Genomic DNA, 18887 nt, shown 5'->3' with positions numbered 1-18887 from the left:
CCAGAACAAATTGTCCAGAACCACATCTAGACACCTTTTAAATATCTCCAAGGAAGGAGACTCTACAACATATATAAAATATATATTGTGACAGTTTGGGAAATAGTTTTTGGGTTTTTTTTCAAATGGGCAGCTTTTTATTTGCTTTTCATTACCACTGATGCTCTTGTCAAACCGTAAACTGTTGCTAGGGGTGTGTGATAGGATTTTCACTGTTCTAGACAAGAATTGTCTGATGTGTTTTCTGGTCCTGAGGGAGTAATAATTCATGCTTAACTAGAACATTCCATTTCATAAACTAACTGAAATAAGTGCATTTATCTTTATTTTAACTGAGAGTGCTGGGGGGAGGGGGTGGAGGAGCACATGGGGAAGGAAGAAAGGGGAGAAGGAATAACTTGAATTAAGGGTCCTATTCTAGTTTGTGAATATGCTAGAAGATAATTCAGACTTTGTTCATACAAGTATTTCTATAAAACAGAGTTTTGCAGGAAAGCTATAAATTTTGTCTCTAAATAAAATCTCCCTGAACCCTAATGCAGATAATGAGCAAAGATCTTTCTTTTCCAACCTAAATGATTCTATGATTCTGTGAGCGTAGAAGATATACCTTTGGTATCCTTTATTAGAAATTTGCCTTTGTTACACAACTGACTTGTATTAGTTGTTCTGACTCACAACAAATTTCTTGGCATATATTTCATGTTTTCTCTCTTAAGAGTATGATTTCTTTCTTCATGACTTTGAGGGTTTGACCCCATGCATTTCTGAGAACAAATGTTCCGGGTAAGTTCCGTTGATTTTTGTCACCCCATGCAACATCCAGACTTAGTCCTCCTAAATCTCTACAAGTGTAAAACATCACTGGATTTCACCTGCCTGATGCAAAGACAAACAAAAAGAAATACTGGAATGCACATATCCGTTGAAAAGAAATTACTCTGTTTCATGGGGTTTGTGCCAAATGATCACCATATTATGGATCACTGCAAAGCACAGTTGTGAAGCCGAGTTTTTGGGCTATGGAGTCTCCAATACTGCAGGTATGGAATTGATCCCGTTTTGAGAGAGATGGGAGACTGGATAGCCACTTGAGATTTCTTCTTTTGCATTGCTTTTATTGATTCTCCTACAGTCCAATAAAAATTGTTTTTATATAAACATCTATGAGAAGAGAAGCTGAAACAGCAAGACAAGAGTGATAATCACAATAAAAATTGCTAAAGGAAAGGAAGCCTCTTACGCAACTGCCTGAGTAGTCACTAAAGAAAATAATGACTATTTGATTTTTTTGCTTTTGAGACATAAGGAAGGAAATAAGAAAAAACAAGGAAAAGAAAAAAATATTGGCTTATCAAAGTTGCATTAATAATCCATTTTATTTCACCAGCCAGATTCCGATTTCTTTTAAAAATAGTATATTTTTTCCCACAAAGAGCAGTAGAGTAGATGTGGTAAAAATGTGTATTGTGCTTGCTGTTCAAAAAGTGCCTTATTAAATTAAATTTATAAATTAAAGGAAGAAACCATGCCTGTCAGGTGGATTTCCCATAAATCTTAGGCTTTCACATTTAACCATATATTCCAAGTTCTGTGGAATTATAATGAGAGCACAGAAAGATTTAGTAAGGATAGAGAGTCCTACAGAGTAAAACCAATGCTGAACGATGCTGAAAACTGCATTGAAGCACTGCACATTATGAAGGCTTCAGTGTGAGCATGTTTCAGGGAGAACAACAAAAGTACATAGTAATATATGCAGTTGCTACAATTACTGCATAAATACTCACACGATAAAATACAGAAAAAAAACCCTAAAGCAGTGTTATACTGGAATGCAAGATGAGTGAACACTTGTTGTGGAACGGATGCCTAACTAAAAAATCCAAGTGTGAGCCACAGGCTTATCCTCTTCAAGAGACCTCAGAATATTCATGAAAGGTATAGTATTTTGAATTATCAATCAAAATCTCTAACATTTTACATTTGGTCAAAGAATGTTACTTGAACTCTCTATTCACAACTTATTTTTCAGGAATTCCAAAGCATGAAATAGTTTGAAGGACTTCAAAAATGTGGACCTTCTAATTGGTTGCACGTAATACAAACTAGGTGGTACAAACTACATGGTATCCCAGTATTGTCTTGTTCTGTGTGATCTTCACCTGGCTTTCTGGTTACCTAAGAAATTGCATTTTCTCTTCGGGATATTTTATTACAGTTGCACTTTTCAAGGCAAATTTGGAGCATGCGGTTTGCAGCTGCTGAACTGTGTTCAGAATTCTGCAAGGTGAGTACAAAGTCCAGACGTTGAGATATTTCTTGTCTCTTTTCATACCTTCTTTATTTCTCCACAAATGAAAATAAACCTATCTAATATTCCAGAGAGGTGGTATAAGAAGATGAAAAGGGCAATTTTAGCTAAAAAGGGTAATTTTGCCTCTGTTGTTTGAAGGTCAAAAGATTCTGACCATCTACAGTTACATAAAAATGTATCAAGGCAAGAAAAGTGTTTTTTAAAACTCCGATTTTCAAACCACATAGGACTGAATTTTTAATATTGTGGCATGCTGATTGTGCCTGGTGGGGGATTCAGCTCCAAGTCTGCCTGTGAGCTAAGGGATGAACTCTACTATCTACTTGACAGAGGTCTAGTCAATAAAGGTAATGGAGCCCAGTGAGATCTTTACCTGGCTGCTTTGTCTTTAGATGACCACTTTATGGTTACTTTAATACCTTCCAAACATCATTAACTAAATTAATTCACCAAGCATTCAATGAAGTTGTTCACATATGGACATACAACAATGTGTGAGATGCCAGAGGATGACCAAAACATCCTCTGGAAGATGTCAGGTGATACACCGGTTTTTAGGGGTATTGTACCCTGCTGTAGCAGCAACTGGAAGCAAAACAAAATACTCCAAGGCATGGCAGAGGATTCTGGCCACCTCTGTGCAGCCAGTTTGATTGGGCCCTACATCTCCTTGGGCTATGAGTTGGCTCAAAGCCTGGACACGTGGCTCACAGGTACGAGAGGAAGCGCGTACCTGTACGTGTCTACAGTGAGAACACCAACCCTACTGCAGACTTTAAAACTGGCAACTATTCAATTCTGAAAAATTCATGGCACCTGCCATATTTTCCAAAAGTCCCCAAAGATCTACAACTCTCGATGTCTAAGCAGATGAAAAATATCCAGATTCTGAGTCAAACGGATAACTAAGCATGGCTCTTACCAAGAGTTCATGCAAGGAAGATTAATTCCCAAGGCAGTAATTCCCGTAAAGGGGAAAATGCCAGGAGAGAGGCTATCAAAAGTAGACAAGGACTTTTCCGCAGGTCTTCTTCTCTGGAAATACATAAATGTTTCTTTGCAATTACTTGATAAAAATTTCTGATCTCTGTGCTAAACAACTGGTATTTCATTATTTCTCTGTTGACTTCACAAGAGCTGCAGGGCTTCCAGGAGTATTGAAAATGAGGCAATGGATGTAAAAGCTAAGTACAGATTTAGGAACCTAACTTAGAGATCATAAACAATACTAAGTCTTTCTGCAGGTGTTAGCTTTTATACATGCCTGTTCTGCCATAGTGTGTCCATAGTATATGGCTATGTCTATTTCACAGTATTATTAACAATTAAATAAGCCATCTTGTTCATTAGTCAGGTAAAGAATTTATTCCTAGAGCATTTAAAGCTATCTTTTGTTATGAATACTAAGTGTTTATGTAACTTGGAATTCAATTTGCTACATATAAGAGCATGAAAAGTTGATGTACAAGTTATGTTTTTATGTCAAGAAAATAATTTTTAGCTATTAGAAGCAGAGCATAATTTATATCTACAGGGGAAAAAGGAGATAAGTTAGCCTCTTTGTCACACCAACAGAACTCAGACCCCAGAATTTTCATTGTGTCTGCTGAGAAAAATTGGATTGTCATTTTAATGGAATGAGATAGGATGTATTTTTAGGAAATAATTTTTTTTTTTCCCCTTTTATTCGGTCAAAAATTGCAAAGGTATTCAAGTATCTCGGTTGTTTTCTGACAGTGTTATGTGGCATCCTCCTCCACAATGTAATGCTTTAAATCCTTTGGTATTAAAATGTTCAAGATTTGTCTAAGATGACATATGTTTTATAAGACATGCAGTAATTTTCTTATATGTCATAATGCTTTAGTTCAGTGTAGTGTAACCTGATGCTTTCTATAACAGGTGTTGCACAATGTATTTTTCTAGCATGCAAATCTGATTGGCAGTGGTGACACTGACAAGCATTCTAAGCCTCTCATTTTTGTTACAGATACCTTTTGGGATTCCTACTTGTATCATTTATGTGTTTAGATCTGAAAGAAGGAGAAAAAGTGGAGAAGAGTGAAAAACAAAGCCACGGTGGGGAAAGAACATGCCATGAACACCTTTTGCCATCAAGCATGACCATCCCATGCTGTCAATGCATTTATCTAAGCCTTACAGACTGGCAGATAGAGTGGTTACACAAAGGGTGTATCATTTTTCATCTTTTCAGAAAAAAAATGAGGATTCAGTTCAATAAAAGTATGGAATATTACCAGCTGGGTCTTGTGTTTCTGTAAATGATCTCTTAACGCAAAAGGAGCAATAAGGAGTGTATACTGTAAACTTTAAATTGAGCCATTCTGGAAAGTTAAAACATATTTCAAATGTTGAAATGCTATTTCTCAGCCATTAGAGGGATCTGTCTGAGCTCTTTTAGTGGAAACCTCTCTTTTTCATAAGCAAATCAATTTCACTGTAGCCATCAAGATAAAGATATTCATGCTCGGTTTAGCTGTAGCACACTTACTGGCAAAGAAATACTAATTTCTGCCAAAATGTGTAAAATGTGTTTGCCACAATTAACCATAAGCAAACAAGTGAGAAAACCCACACAACAAAATGCTGCAAGTTTACTGCATTCCCAGAGAGCAGACATTTCATATTACAGAATATCAGCAATGTGCAGCTTTTCATTTCATACTGGATATGGTTCCAGTTATTTTGAACACTCCAAGTTATGTTCTAGGTCCTAAATGTGTATGTATAGCCCTAAAGGGGACTAAAATTGGTGTTGTACTTTTCTATTCCTTTCTTTATTGCTGAGAAACTGGTTTAACTGATGGTTAGTGCATTGCTTGATGCCTTTCACTCTTCGTGAAGTCTTGAGGAACCAAATATTTTACAAAAAACTGGAAAAAAGTCATAGATGGTCCTTGCTAAGGCATGGAGAAGGTTTACCAGATGACTGGTTGTGTTGCAGAGTGGGGGTCCATTGCTTGGGAAATATTTTCATGGGCTGTCCATTGCTCTTATTGGACTGTTATTGTACTGTTATTCTCTATTATTCTTGAAGTACTTGCTCCCCACAAAGCCAAGCTGATTTCTCTGAATGTGCTACCTCTGAAATCATCATTTATACTGAAAATTCTGTGTCATCATCTTTATATTTCTTTGTAGGGCCTGCACCAGACAACGCATGCTGAGCGGATCGTTTGAGGGGCAGCCAGCAAAGGAAAGGTCAATACTTAGTGTCCAGCATCATATACGACAAGAACGCAGGTAAAAATGGACAAAAAGGATGGGTTTAACATGGCAAAGGGAATTAAATTTGAGCAATCCCTAACACGTGAAAAGCCAAAACTACTTACTTGTACAAAGAATTGAATTCTACATTCTTTATTGTAACCATAATGAAATTCATTGTACTGTATAAATGGAAAAAATGCCTTTTTATTTCAAATGTCATTTCCTTTGCCAACTACAAAGCTATCAATTTAAAGATCAGAAGGACAGAAATTGGCTTATGTTAGACCAGATTGAAAACAATTGAAGAGCATATAAGCTTCTGATGTTAGCAAGAAAAAAAATTATAAGAATTTGAGATATTGGGTGGCTGAAGAGAAGTGCTTTATAATGGTCATCTTATAAAGGTCAAAATTTCATCTTGAGATGTATTGTTAAATTGATTATGATTGTTTCAGGTCATTGAGACATGGTTCGAACAGCCAGCGAATCAGCAGAGGAAAATCTCTTGAAACATTGACTCAAGATGTAAGTCCTCATAGAAATGCTGGTTTTATTTTGAGAACTAAATTATTTTAAATAAGAATTAATAAATAAGAAATTAGAATATATGCTATCAAATAAATGCTTGTGTAAGACTAATTCTATTTATGAACTTGCTTGCAATTTGTCTTTTCAAATCTTGAAAGGAAGTCATAGGACAAATGCTGTAACTGCATTAGAATTATCCTCAAAATAATTGACATAGTTATTTCACTGATAGACTTATGGTTTTGGAACGCTTGCTGAGATAGATTCACCGAATCTGTAGACACTGCATTAGGAACACAACAATTGCTGCCCAGGATACTTTAAAAAGCGTTACTCTGGAATTATACAAATCACTCAGGCTGGGAAAACAGCAGTTGAAAATTTCTGATGGAAGTTTAGCAATATTTTCCAGGCAGCAGAACTGTCAGACAAAGGGACAGACTGAAAGGGAGAAGAGTAATCATGGATTTCACTGTGGTGTAATTTCATGCAGTTTAGTGCATTTTCATTTCTGCACATTCGTATGATATTTTGTGGATCTCTGTGGCAATGAAATTTCAAGATACTCTATTAGTCACCCCATTTCCAAACTATGTCAGTCTTTAAAGGTAACTACAGCAGATGTGGCTTTGCTCATAGGATAGCCAGCAGCATTACCCCACCAGGAGTGCTTTAAAGCCTCGCATAACTCAGGATAGTAATGCTGATTGTTGCCTCCACTGAATGAGCTCAGACAGATCTTCCCTCCCTCCCTCCCTCTCCCTCATCCCTGCACTCAGCAGTCCTACCTGTATGATCTGCATGCCTGTTCTTTCCCAGTCTTAGCCCTTAGTAACTTTGATTGCATTCATTCCAGTTCAGAGAGGTTGGCTGGTCTTAGAGGACCTCTGTTTTTAAAGTTAAAAGTTAGATTGGATGGAGCCTCAAGCATGAAACTAGAACTGAAATTAACCTTGATGAAAATAAGGAGCCTTATGCTGTAGATAGAAAATACTGTGCAATATGCTTGGCTGAGTTGATGTGCGGTACATTCGGAAATAAAGATCTTTCATTTGAATATTTCTATGCAAAATACCATATCTTGCTTTCATCTGAAACATTAAAAAATAACAACCCTTAGACCTCGATTAAAAGGAATCGTTTTGCTTCTAGCACTCCAACACAGTGAGATACAGAAATGCACAGAGAGAAGACAGTGAGATAAAGATGATCCAAGAAAAAAAGGAACAAGCTGAAATGAAAAGGTATTTAAAAATCAGAAGTCTGAGTGCACATTTTCTGTATTAACTATTCTCTGTATGAAGTTAAAAGTATTAAGAGTCAACATGAAAAAAAGAACCAAGTGTAAGGGATATTTTTGCCAGTGTTAATGTGTAACACTTAATAATTTATGTTTTTTCAAAAGGAAAGTCCAGGAGGAGGAGCTGCGAGAGAATCACCCATATTTCGATAAACCTCTGTTCATAGTTGGCCGTGAGCACAGATTCAGGAACTTCTGCCGAGTGGTGGTACGGGCTCGCTTTAATGCGTAAGTTCATTTCATGGCAACCTTGGTTCCATGGCTGCTTACCTCCATTTCTCAGGCAAGCTCTAACTTCCCTTTTCCAAGGAAAACTGCATACACTGTGGTCACCACACAAGCTGGCGGCTAGTGTCTGTGGTGTAGTCTTGCTGCTGGAGGAAAGGAAGCAACAAAATGCTGTGTTAGGGCAGAATTGTTTGAGCAGTCCGTGATGCTGAGATAAAGACTGTGGGAAACTGCAGCAGGAGCTGAGAGGAAAGGCTAATGTTTCCTACTTGTAGACATTTGGGAATCAGCTTGCTATTCCTCATCATAAGGCAAGAAGTTTTTATTCACCAACAGTTATTCATAGCACAGAAAAAGGTGAAGAGAAATGAATTGCACCTTTGCTCCCCCAATATGCTCTGTAGCTCATAAAAAGGGACTCAGAATGGGCTTGGGGAGGTGTTCAGCTGTGGGAGATAGAAGGAGAAAAGCTGAAACCGAATGAAAACTGGGAAGGCTCAGCAAATAAGCTGTAGGTATATGTGAGTGTGTACAAACAGTTTTCTATAAAATCATCTCACAACTCTTTTTTTAAACCTCTGTCTCTTGCTGGCACCAGGATTTTAAACGTTAATGCATGTCACCTTGCATAGAGCAATGTAAGACAGAAGATAGCTCAAGGCCATGAGCTTGGCAATTAGAAGGACTGGTTTCAGCAGCTGCTTTACCATTGATTTTCTCTGTGCCCTTCAGCAAATTACTTCTAGTTAGCATGACAGGATGGTTAGATACTCAGTTTCAGCCATACCTATATTTAAGTTTCTGCCACCTTTGTAGAGACGTGTCCTTGAGTTACATCCCCACTTTTCTATGCAACTGCTAACTTGATTGTGATGCACTGGTCCATGAAGCAATTGAAAATTAAAACAGAAAAACAAAACACACAAACAGTCAATCAAATCCACTTAGCAAGTACTTGTCACTGCCTCTGAGCATTGCTAAATGGCCAGTAGTAACAGGATATTTATTTTAAAACAGCTTAAATAAAATCTTTGCAATTACAAGAATAAACTGATTTTCTTAAACAGTCTTCTTTATTTAATTTACTTAAATCCTTCCTGCTTTATTTGATGTCCCATCTAGCTTATCAAGTAAATTATTCTAGATATCTTTTTTGAACTGATAGGATGCATATTTTCTTTTAATAAAAGAAGGCTGAGGAATGCTGCAATGTAGAATGTAGGGAGAGGAAAGAGTTTAAGAAGCAAAGTCAGTGGCTTCAGTGGGAAGGCACTTAATCCAGTATGTTCTGTGTGCTTACTGGTGTAAGTGGATGAACCTGGTCTGTGGAAGATGTTTCTCATTCTCCTTGGATGTCTTGTGCATTCCTGTAATTCATAACCATGCAATCTCTCTGGTGGTAATTCCTCAAGTCTGTTCAGTCCATTTTCCACTTTAAGCTCAGCAAGGAAGTAATGGTGATTTCACATCCCAATGGCTAGAGCCCTCCAATGAAATATAGGATATGTCAGTGCAGATCCTGTCTTGGCATGATTTCCTGCGGGAGTTGGAAGATAAGTAAAAGTGCCTATAACCAGTGGGTCAGGGGAGGCTTCTTGGAAACCATTCTTGTAGCTTCTCCTGCAGCAGTCATTCTGCTTTGTGTGAAACTGATAAATAATTGCTGCAGCAGGAGCTTAACTCATGTCACCTAGATATGTGCATATTACTTATAAAGTGGTTCTCACTCTTTGACTGCCTAATGGCTGTTTGGATATGGCAGGTGGAGCACGGTAATTACATTGGAAATTTCAGATACAGAGAATCTAAAAATATTAATCACAAAAAGATTAAAGTAATAAAAGACATAGAGCTTGTGGAAGGATGTGTGTGTGTGTGTTTGTGTGTGTGTGTGTTAACTGAGGGTATCATATGACCACAGAATCATAGAGTGGTTTGAGATGCAAGGGGCCTTAAGGATCATCTAGTTCCAGCCCCTCTGCCTTGGCCAGGGACATCTTTCACTAAGCCAGGTTGCTCAGAGCCTCATACAGCCATGGTCCAAGAAGTTTTGAAGTAATTGTAAAGAGCATTTTGGTGCTTAAAATTCAGTAGCAGGTTGTCCCCCTTATTCCCAAGAAAATTACAAGATTAAGTCCCTGTTTACAAAATCAAGACCCAAAACCACCTGTCAGTTCAAAGAATCTTAGAGGAATTACAGGTATGCAATGAGTTAAAGTGATCCTAGTTGTGTTGATAATATGCCTGAAATTGTATAGAATTAAATGAAACTTATATAGACATTTAAAATACAGACAGGATAAAATGAAGCCTTGATTTTGGACAGAAATTACTTGGAGTTGATGGATGCATGGTATAATTATAATGCTGACTAAAATAAAATGTAAATGACTGTATCTTTTCTTCTTTTTATAGTTCTAAAACAGATCCTGTTACTGGAGCTGTGAAAAATACCAAATACCATCAGCTTTAGTAAGCACTGCAAAAGTAACTTTGCTTGGTCTCATAAGCCTGCAGTATAAGTTTGTGTGTGTGCACACGTGCATGACTGTGTGTAAATGTGCATGCACATGTGTACTTCTTTTTTCTTTTTCAAAAAGGTTTTTCTTACTGTAAAGTTGTTTGGGGAGAAGGATGAATAGGAAGATGATTTTTAATCAGACTTTTCTTCTTCACTTGCATGCAACTTCTGTAGTTTTACTACGCATTTCTGAAATACTGAAATCTTTGACACCTCTCAGCTCAATTTATTTTTCTTAGGAAAGCACTCAACTGTAGTGTAGGCACAAAGTAAGTACACAGAGATCTGGGCATTTCTGTAATGGCATTTCCTTGTGTATCATTCACAGTGACTTGCTGGGTTTGGTCACTTACCTGGACTGGGTCATGATCATTGTTACGATATGCTCCTGCATTTCCATGATGTTCGAATCCCCTTTTAGAAGAGTTATGCATGCTCCAACACTTCAGGTACTGCCACTGAATCAATTGCACTGCAATTACTGAACCACAGTCACCTTGCTTTTCTCCACTGACTGTTCCTAAATTATGGTTATTCTCTGCTTTTTTTTCAGATTGCTGAATATGTTTTTGTGATATTCATGAGCATTGAGCTTAATCTGAAGATTATGGCAGATGGCTTGTTCTTTACACCAACAGCTGTCATTAGGGACTTTGGAGGAGTTATGGACATATTTATATATCTTGTAAGTTTTTATATTTATGGAAGGTTTTTGTGGCATTCTTAACTCTGATATATTTGGTTATATAAATGTTTAGTAGTGTGAAGAAGTTTGTCTCTGCACCCTGTTACAAATAGTAGTGATACATGGATGTGATAAACACCTGGCAATTTAGTATTGTTGGGGGTTGTTATATGACCCCTTTTAATTCTTTATTTGTTGATATGTTTTAAGTATCAGATCTGATTTTCCTTCAGAGAAAACTTGAGAACTCTGAGCTCATTTCAGCATTTTTATGCAGGAGAATCTTATTTTACCTGTTTCATAGATATTAATTGCTTCTTCCCCTCTCAACAGAATTCCTGCTTTATTGAAGGTGTTTCAAAACCATTTACTATTTGACAGAGGGCACATCTTTGTTGCTGGTGTTGCTATAGAAGAAAGCAAAGAAACCTATGTCCTATATCTATCAGTAGTGGTTCTCAGGAAAAAAGTTTCTCAACAGTACTCAACAGTTTCTGGGAAATCTCTTGCATTCCATTAAAATACGAGAGGAGGGTGTTCATTTCCTCTTCACATACGACAGTAAATACCATGGAATGTGTCAAAACCAGTGCTCAGTATAATACAGTATGAAATATTTTCTAACTTAAGAAATTACTGAGAAAATGGCTTTGATGGATTTAGATTAAATCTTTCAGAGATGAGTCCACCAGGCAGATGTGCTGCATAAATTTGTCACGATCAATTTGTATCAAAGATTTTATTGTTAGCAGAAATAAAAATATGCATACTTGTAAAAAACTCCTATTTTAATATGCATAATTCCTGTGTGCTTTAGTTTCTTGAAATCTCTCTGAATCCCTCTGCTTGTCTGAAGGAAAAATTTCAGTGGCGTAGTTTGGATATTCCAAATATGACTGCAGTGATCTTAAAAGACTGTGAAAGAAAGTCAGGACTGTTAAATCTGTTTGTTTTGGTGGGGTGGCTGCCTTTTATCACTTTGTTTTTAACAAATTATATCAAGTCTTAAATAACTGATGATATTGTCTTGATCCTCCAGTTTTTGTGCACTTACTTCTTTGTAATACTCTCATCTCTGTCCCCCTATGATAACACTGGCTTTTAAAAAATAAGAAGCACTTAAGAGATGTTAAATCAATAACCATTTGTCAGAGATTGTTCAGGTTACACGACACAGCTATGCTGTTCGAAAACACTTCCAAAAACATAACATTTGTGTAATGAAACCACATGGTGACAAAACAACTTATGCCTGTAACAAAGTGATAGGAAAAACGGTCAGAGAAACTGTTAACAGACTTTCCAGGTGAAGATTTTTCAGTTCCAGGGTAGAATCTCTGAAATTAGAAGGAGGAAGAGAAATAATGCTGCCTGCTCCAAGAATATAGTTTGTGTCCCTGTTTTGAGTCAGCCAAATTGATTTCTCCTTTTGGAACTGTTCCATCTAATTAAGCATATAAAATGGATTTTGAGTCAAAGGGCAAGACAAAGACAAGCTGATGCCAATTAGTTAGGACAATAAGCCAGGACATTAGAGATCTAAGCCCTTTTTCTAAATTAGATGCTCTTTTACCTCATTCTTTAATTTTAAGGTAGAAACCTTCATTGACCTTCTGTGCAGTGTCTATGCCAAGTAAGACATTGTAAGCCTGACCTTTCTTTGCCTTTTCTGTCCTGTCACCTCCAGGTGAGTTTGATATTCCTCTGCTGGATGCCTCAGAATGTCCCTGCCAAATCTGGAGCTCAGCTCTTAATGGTGCTCCGCTGCCTCCGACCTCTTCGAATTTTCAAACTGGTCCCTCAGATGAGGAAAGTGGTGAGAGAGCTGTTTAGTGGCTTCAAGGAAATTTTTTTGGTATGTGCTAATTATTTTTTTCTTGTGAAAATATTTGAAGGAGTAAGATAACATTTTGATATAAAATTCATGTTTTCTATTCTTTTCACCATTGTTGTCTGCTTACTTTTCATTGTGGTATCACTACAGATGACCACACAACAGGCTAAAAATTAGAATAGAAGTAACTCATACTGAGTAAAGCTGTTGTAATAATTCTTTTAGAAACAATATTATTTGTTTAGCATACTTTTAGTTATAATTACATAGGAAGACTACTGAAAAAATCTACCCCTTTTTCACAGTTCTGGTTGGTCAAGGAATATGAGAAGTAGTGTATGGAAGCTCTGCAAGAACAAAAGTAAACCAAGTTTCTGAGCTGCAGGTCTCTACCTTCAAGCTTCTTGAGAGGCAGCCAAAAACAGTACAGTTGTCCATCACAGATATGGATCTCATTCTTATGTCATTGTTGTTATTATTATGATCATGGCCATTCTTGTAATAAGAACAACAGTGGAGTCTGTGATTGCTTGATCAGACATAATCTATTGTCTTGGGGCCCTATGTGGTACTGGTCAGCCTAAGCAACAGCCATCTTATTCCTTAACAGAAGGCTTTATTAGGTCAGGTTGTTATAAAACACTAAGCTACAAAATATTTGCAGACAGTGATAGAGCAAGGACAAAAAGTATAAAGCTAGTTGGCATTTCATAAATACTGTATTCTGTTAAAGATATTTACATCTTAATTTGCTCATGCTTATCTTTATTGGAGCTATTCTGAAATCAAATGTCTTCCAATGGCTTAATCTGATTAATTAGCCTGAATAAGCAGAACAGAAGCAGCACATATGCAAGTACTCAAACAGTTCCTTTAAAGAGAGTGGCAGTTCTTAAGCATACAGAAATTTAGCAAGGTGTTACACTGAGCACAAGAAAGCTTTATCCTTATCTGCATGTTAAAGATAAGACTAATATAACACAGCACCTGGTTACTGGACCAGAACCTAAAGAAACTTTGGTGTCTGTCACCAAAGCCATATCTCCAGGTTTACACCCCAAAACGATCCTCCCTGCAGTTCCTCAAGGAAGCTGACACCCTTTTTCAAGGCTGCAGAAGAGTTTAACAAATCCAACTTCATCTTTACAGGTTTCTATTCTTTTGCTGACTTTAATGCTTGTTTTTGCAAGCTTTGGAGTGCAGCTCTTTGCTGGAAAACTGGCTAAATGCAATGACCCTCACATCATCTCTAGGGTAAGAATTGCTTTTCTGCTTCAAAATAATGGTATGTTGTGCCATTTTTGCCTGCTGGGGAAAGCAAGAGGGGCAATCATAGCTATCATATGAGAAACAGAGGTCTTGGGCTCTTCCTTGTTCAGAAGCAGGATGATGGAGGGAAAGGTGATTAAGACATCAGCAAATGAGGGTAGGGATGGGTTTCCATATAATAACTAAAGCAGGTCCAAATATTGGGGACTGTCTTAAAAAAAAGTTGTCAAATGAATGTCATGTTACCTGCAAAGGACTGGATGGCACATGTAATTAATCATGGAAAATAACATCTTTGCATTCCTAGGTCCACAACTGAAAAACAGGTTAGACTGCTAGAAGTCCAAATCAATGGGGATGCCAAGTGGAGAAAGTTATCTTTGTTTCTTACTCCATTTTGAGAAATATCATTATGACCTAAAGAGAGCAGGTCTTTAGGAAAGAGGTAAAAGGTCGTTAGGAAAGGTCTTTAGGAAAGAGGTAAAAGGCCACATAGTCTTGCAAATTGAAAAGCACTGTCAGTCCTGAAGGAAAAAGGTATATGGACCATTTGCTGAGATGCAGTTTTCATTTGGGTAAAGGTCCATGACTATTAATCGCAGACTTATAAATAACCCTTCATTTCATCTATATTGCTTTCCCATCATGGTAAATGTGCTATTTATGCTGGCATGTTGACATCTCTCACAGGCTTCTGTTTAATCTCAGGCTGTGGTTTATTTCACTATAGGAGGATTGTCATGGCATCTTCAGAATAAATGTAAGTGTTTCCAAAAATCTCAATTTAAAGTTAAGACCTGGAGAGAAAAAGCCTGGATTTTGGGTGCCACGAGTCTGGTGAGTTGCTACACTTTGGCCTATGTTTCTTCAAGAATGCAGCTGTTGGTGTAGAAAAAAATGGCTCAAATATGATGACATTAAATTACTGATGGAGGGGTTTTGTTGTAATTCAAATGATACTAAGAGTAAAAATTCTGGCATATTTAGTAAAAAGCCAGATATATGACATTTTCCAGACTTGACCTCCATTTCATAAACCAGAAAGGAAGGGAAAAAACCTCTAGGTACTGAACCTATATAGGAATTAGATTTGATTTGGTTATTATTACAGTGGGAGTTATTTTCTTGAAAAGTATCATCACTTAGTTATTCTTTAGTACTATTATGAAGGCAACCTTAGAGCCATAAAGCAACAATAGAACCTAAGAATAAATAGGAAAAGGTGGGAAGGAAAAGAAATGGAAATCAACCAGCCTACAGCTACCCATAAAAACAAATGATTATATCATGACTAAAAAAGCCTTTCTCCTCTATGGCCATCAACCATGCCAGCCAGCAGTTTCTTTCTTTTTCCAGTGCAGGGAGTCCTTGTGGTGTATCTGGTGCAGAAGTACAGTAAAACTGATTGAAAAGCTAATGTATGTTTTTAATTTGTATTCTAATACATTTAATATTTCCCAACACCTGAACAGGCAAAACTCACTCTTTTTAATTGTTTACAGTTTTCATTTGGTTGACATTTTGCAAAATCAGCTTAACAGCCACAATTATTTTAACTGGCCATGTGTGGGGATAAAGAATGTACCAGCAGTGGTAGATTCAGAGCCACCCTACACCAAAGAAATAGTGTACTGTAATTTTAACAGTCAGTAAAACCCTGACATCTGCAGAAGTCTTTGTTTCTGAATGCTTCAGATAAATTCTTTCTTGAGTAAGCAAATTCAGTCCTGTTCAGCTTGGTCCAGAAATAAGCAAAAACTGTCTTAATCAGCATAACTGTAAATTTTGGGGAATGTTTTGTTATTGCAGAAAAATGTTTTACTACAAAAACATTTATACCACCTGTTGGCTGTCAGGCCAGATTTTCAAGAGCCAGATGTCAGTATAAGGACTGCATTAAAAAGAAGTATCTACATCTGAGAACTCTCTTTTCACTGAATGGTTGGATTCAAGAAGCACCAAACACATAATAACTCTTCTGGAATACAACTATTTACCTTATAAACTATTGAAAAGTCATTGCACTCCTTGGATTATCTGACTTGGATTGTAGAGACAGAGCAATGTCCTAATCTAGCCCAAAGAGAGTACTTTTAATGTTCAACTGGAAACATTCTCTTGAATCTCAACTGATAAAAAAGGTCAGAGCACATGGTATAGGAAAGTCATGAAGGTGTGATGTCCTCTCATGTCCTCTTTTAAGTTTTGCTTTATCCTATCAGTTCCTCATGATAATAAAATAGGGAACAACATTTTTTTAAACAATCTCACTGACCATGGAGTTCGAATCTTTTATGTGGGTTAGAGAATTATTTTCTGCAGGTAAATTTATTTTAGAATCTGGCCAATGACATCAGATCAATTTTTTCCATGAACGATGGTTTTTTCTCTTTCTTTGGCAAAAGCTTTAAAATGCAGCAACATAGAGTCATAGAATGGTTTGGGTTGGGAGGAATTGTAAAGATCTGTAGTTTCAACCCCCCTGCCATGAGCAGGGACACCTCGCACTACACCAGGTTGCTCAAAGCTCCATCCAGCCCAGCCTTGAACATGTTATAAACTTTATTGCTGTGAGTCAAACTCTGAGTAAGAAAGTAAAACATACATAGGGATCTAAAAAATTATGTTACATATCTATTGCTGTTGCTATTGTTTTCTTATTCCTGATATGGATCTTTGGCAAGTTTCAGAGGCTTTCACTACAACTTTGCAAAGCATTTAAATATTACACTATGAAGAATCAAGGTAACAAATAGAACTTTACTGCTGGTTACGCTAATTTGTGTTCTGCGTTTCAGGGCAAATCCTCGGAATTTTAACTTTGATAATGTGGGCAATGCAATGCTGGCACTATTTGAAGTTCTGTCATTAAAAGGCTGGGTGGAAGTCAGAGATGTTATTATTCATCGTGTTGGGCCGGTAAGGAAACACATCATACTCTTTGAATTCTGCAACAAATAACTTTGGGGTTTTCTTTTTTTTAACTATTGATCTTATTTCTGTCTATTCAGATCCATGGAATCTACATCCATGTTTTTGTATTCCTTGGCTGCATGATCGGACTGACCCTTTTTGTTGGAGTTGTCATCGCTAATTTTAATGAAAACAAGGTATAAGGAGGTGGTTTGTTCTGAGTGAGGGGGTTTATTGAGTATAGAACTGGCTCTGTGAGAAACCTGAAACCTATATTACAATGTCTGTATTACCTGGTAAGGCTGCCTCTAGTACTGGCTTACCAATCTTACATTTTACAAGACTGCAAATATGGCTTCAGATACATCTGATCCATACTTGCTAGAAGATCAAAGCCTGTGATGACAGCAATCCATCACACACTCTATCAAAGCTGTTAGAGTTTATTTCTAGTGCAGCTGTGCTGCTAGATGAAGATTGAACATAAAGAACTGTGTATTTACAGATGCTGCTTAGTTTGATGTAGGTTTACATGTGGTGACAGATAAAAAGATGTGTTATACTTGCCCGTATTGCAATGAAGGGGTCTCTTAAGAACCCTGGCACTGCAGTATTTCAGATCCAAAGTAAAGCTGTATGGCTTTTTCTTTACAAACCACAAAGTACATTGTAAAAATAATTGTCCATCACTCCAAATAAAAAGGTAGCTAGATTCCTAGACAAGTTCACGTGGGCTTTTTGGATTACCCTGAAAAGGAGAAAAACCTGCCCTCAAAGGAATTGTTTCAGAGCAGCTCATGCCTACGCTTGTTAAAAGGTAGAATCCTCTGGATGGGATTGCTGCACGAACACTTCACAACCTTTAATATGAGGGGGTTTTCTGATCCTCTTGTGGTGCCTCTGAGGCATAGAGACAAAATTATTAACTTTTTCCTCTTTCAGTTCAAAGTCACAAAAATAATGAGAAATGATATTTTTACCACTCGTGGCTCTGAAGGGAAAGGATTACTACATGCTATGGGGCATGGAGAAGTGTGACAGCCCAGTGTGCTTGTTCTGGAGCTGGGTGCTGACTCTGACCCTGACCTGAGCCCAGTAGCAAATACAACCATTGAGTTTGTCCATCAGGGAAACCACTTGACTCCTTCCGGAAGGGAGCCGAGCAGCACGTTACTGTAGTTACTGTTATACGTTACTATCATGAAGTGGGGTCAAGCACATTGTGAGCCAAATAAATAGCCTAAAACCTCTACTGTTTTGAAGGTATTTTTATGTTTGCATAACTTCAGTTTAATTTTAGTAAGATGAAGTGCAGTCATTCCTGTTAAAATATATCTGCTCTAGAGAACAAGAAGCAATGTATGAATAATTCCTTTTCTTATTGACTAAATTTTGCTTGTGGATTAACAAAGCTGAAGTTTCTGCAGTATGAGAACCCCACTGGATTTTTATAGATGCTTTTGTCACTTTTTGTTCATCTGTGCAATATTACTTTTCCTTCAAAATTTTCAATACATGAATACAAGAATCTTTATGCTTTTTGTCCTTGCTCACTACTAACAGTTCCCTGTAAATTACACTGAACAGGCACATCAGGCAATATTTCTGTAGAATTCACATGATATTTAAAGTATAAATCTTTTATATCTTCTGGTTCAGCTTCTTCAGTTGTTTCTTAGTAACAGCAGTGGCATGTAATGTTTGTTGTTCTTTCTTTTTCCTTGACTACTCATTACTTCTTATGTATTTACTATAGAGAAAAGAAAATGTTTTCAGACTTGAGTTGAAACTATTAATGTTAATTAAGTGGGCAAGAGTTTCAGCCCAATTAATATTCAAGTAGAGTGAAGAAATGTCCAGAAACAAAAAAAAAAAAAAAAAAAAAAAAAAAACCAAAAAAAAAAAAACATAGAGAGATGGCTGGCAACTAGCCCAGAAAGCAGAAAGTAGAGAGCAAAACAATCCACAGTGTGAAGTTCAGTCACATTCTCTTAAATCTAGTTACTTAACCAATGTATTAGTGTTTAAAGTAGATATTTTTTTTAGAAAATTCATGGCTAA

General features: G+C 37.0%; 1 protein-coding gene across 5 annotated transcripts in view; it reads left to right on the top strand.

Annotated features, from left to right (window-relative positions):
* NALCN (sodium leak channel, non-selective) overlaps positions 1-18887 on the top strand; it is a 239290-nt gene that overhangs the window by 199736 nt on the left and 20667 nt on the right. For 4 of the 5 annotated variants that reach the window (XM_074535672.1, XM_074535670.1, XM_026793641.2 and 1 more), the window contains 12 exons: positions 5480-5581; positions 6004-6073; positions 7229-7320; positions 7482-7604; positions 10020-10076; positions 10454-10574; positions 10679-10810; positions 12498-12665; positions 13794-13898; positions 14644-14750; positions 16712-16832; positions 16925-17023. In XM_074535672.1, the coding sequence (XP_074391773.1) occupies positions 5480-5581; positions 6004-6073; positions 7229-7320; positions 7482-7604; positions 10020-10076; positions 10454-10574; positions 10679-10810; positions 12498-12665; positions 13794-13898; positions 14644-14750; positions 16712-16832; positions 16925-17023 (1297 nt within the window). The remainder of the gene's footprint in view (positions 1-5479; positions 5582-6003; positions 6074-7228; positions 7321-7481; positions 7605-10019; positions 10077-10453; positions 10575-10678; positions 10811-12497; positions 12666-13793; positions 13899-14643; positions 14751-16711; positions 16833-16924; positions 17024-18887) is intronic. The other variant, XM_074535671.1, reaches the window with a different exon arrangement.

Source organism: Zonotrichia albicollis, chromosome 2 (assembly GCF_047830755.1).
Source record: "Zonotrichia albicollis isolate bZonAlb1 chromosome 2, bZonAlb1.hap1, whole genome shotgun sequence".
In the NCBI taxonomy this organism is placed as follows: domain Eukaryota; kingdom Metazoa; phylum Chordata; class Aves; order Passeriformes; family Passerellidae; genus Zonotrichia; species Zonotrichia albicollis.
This window is presented reverse-complemented; position numbering and strand designations above follow the sequence as displayed.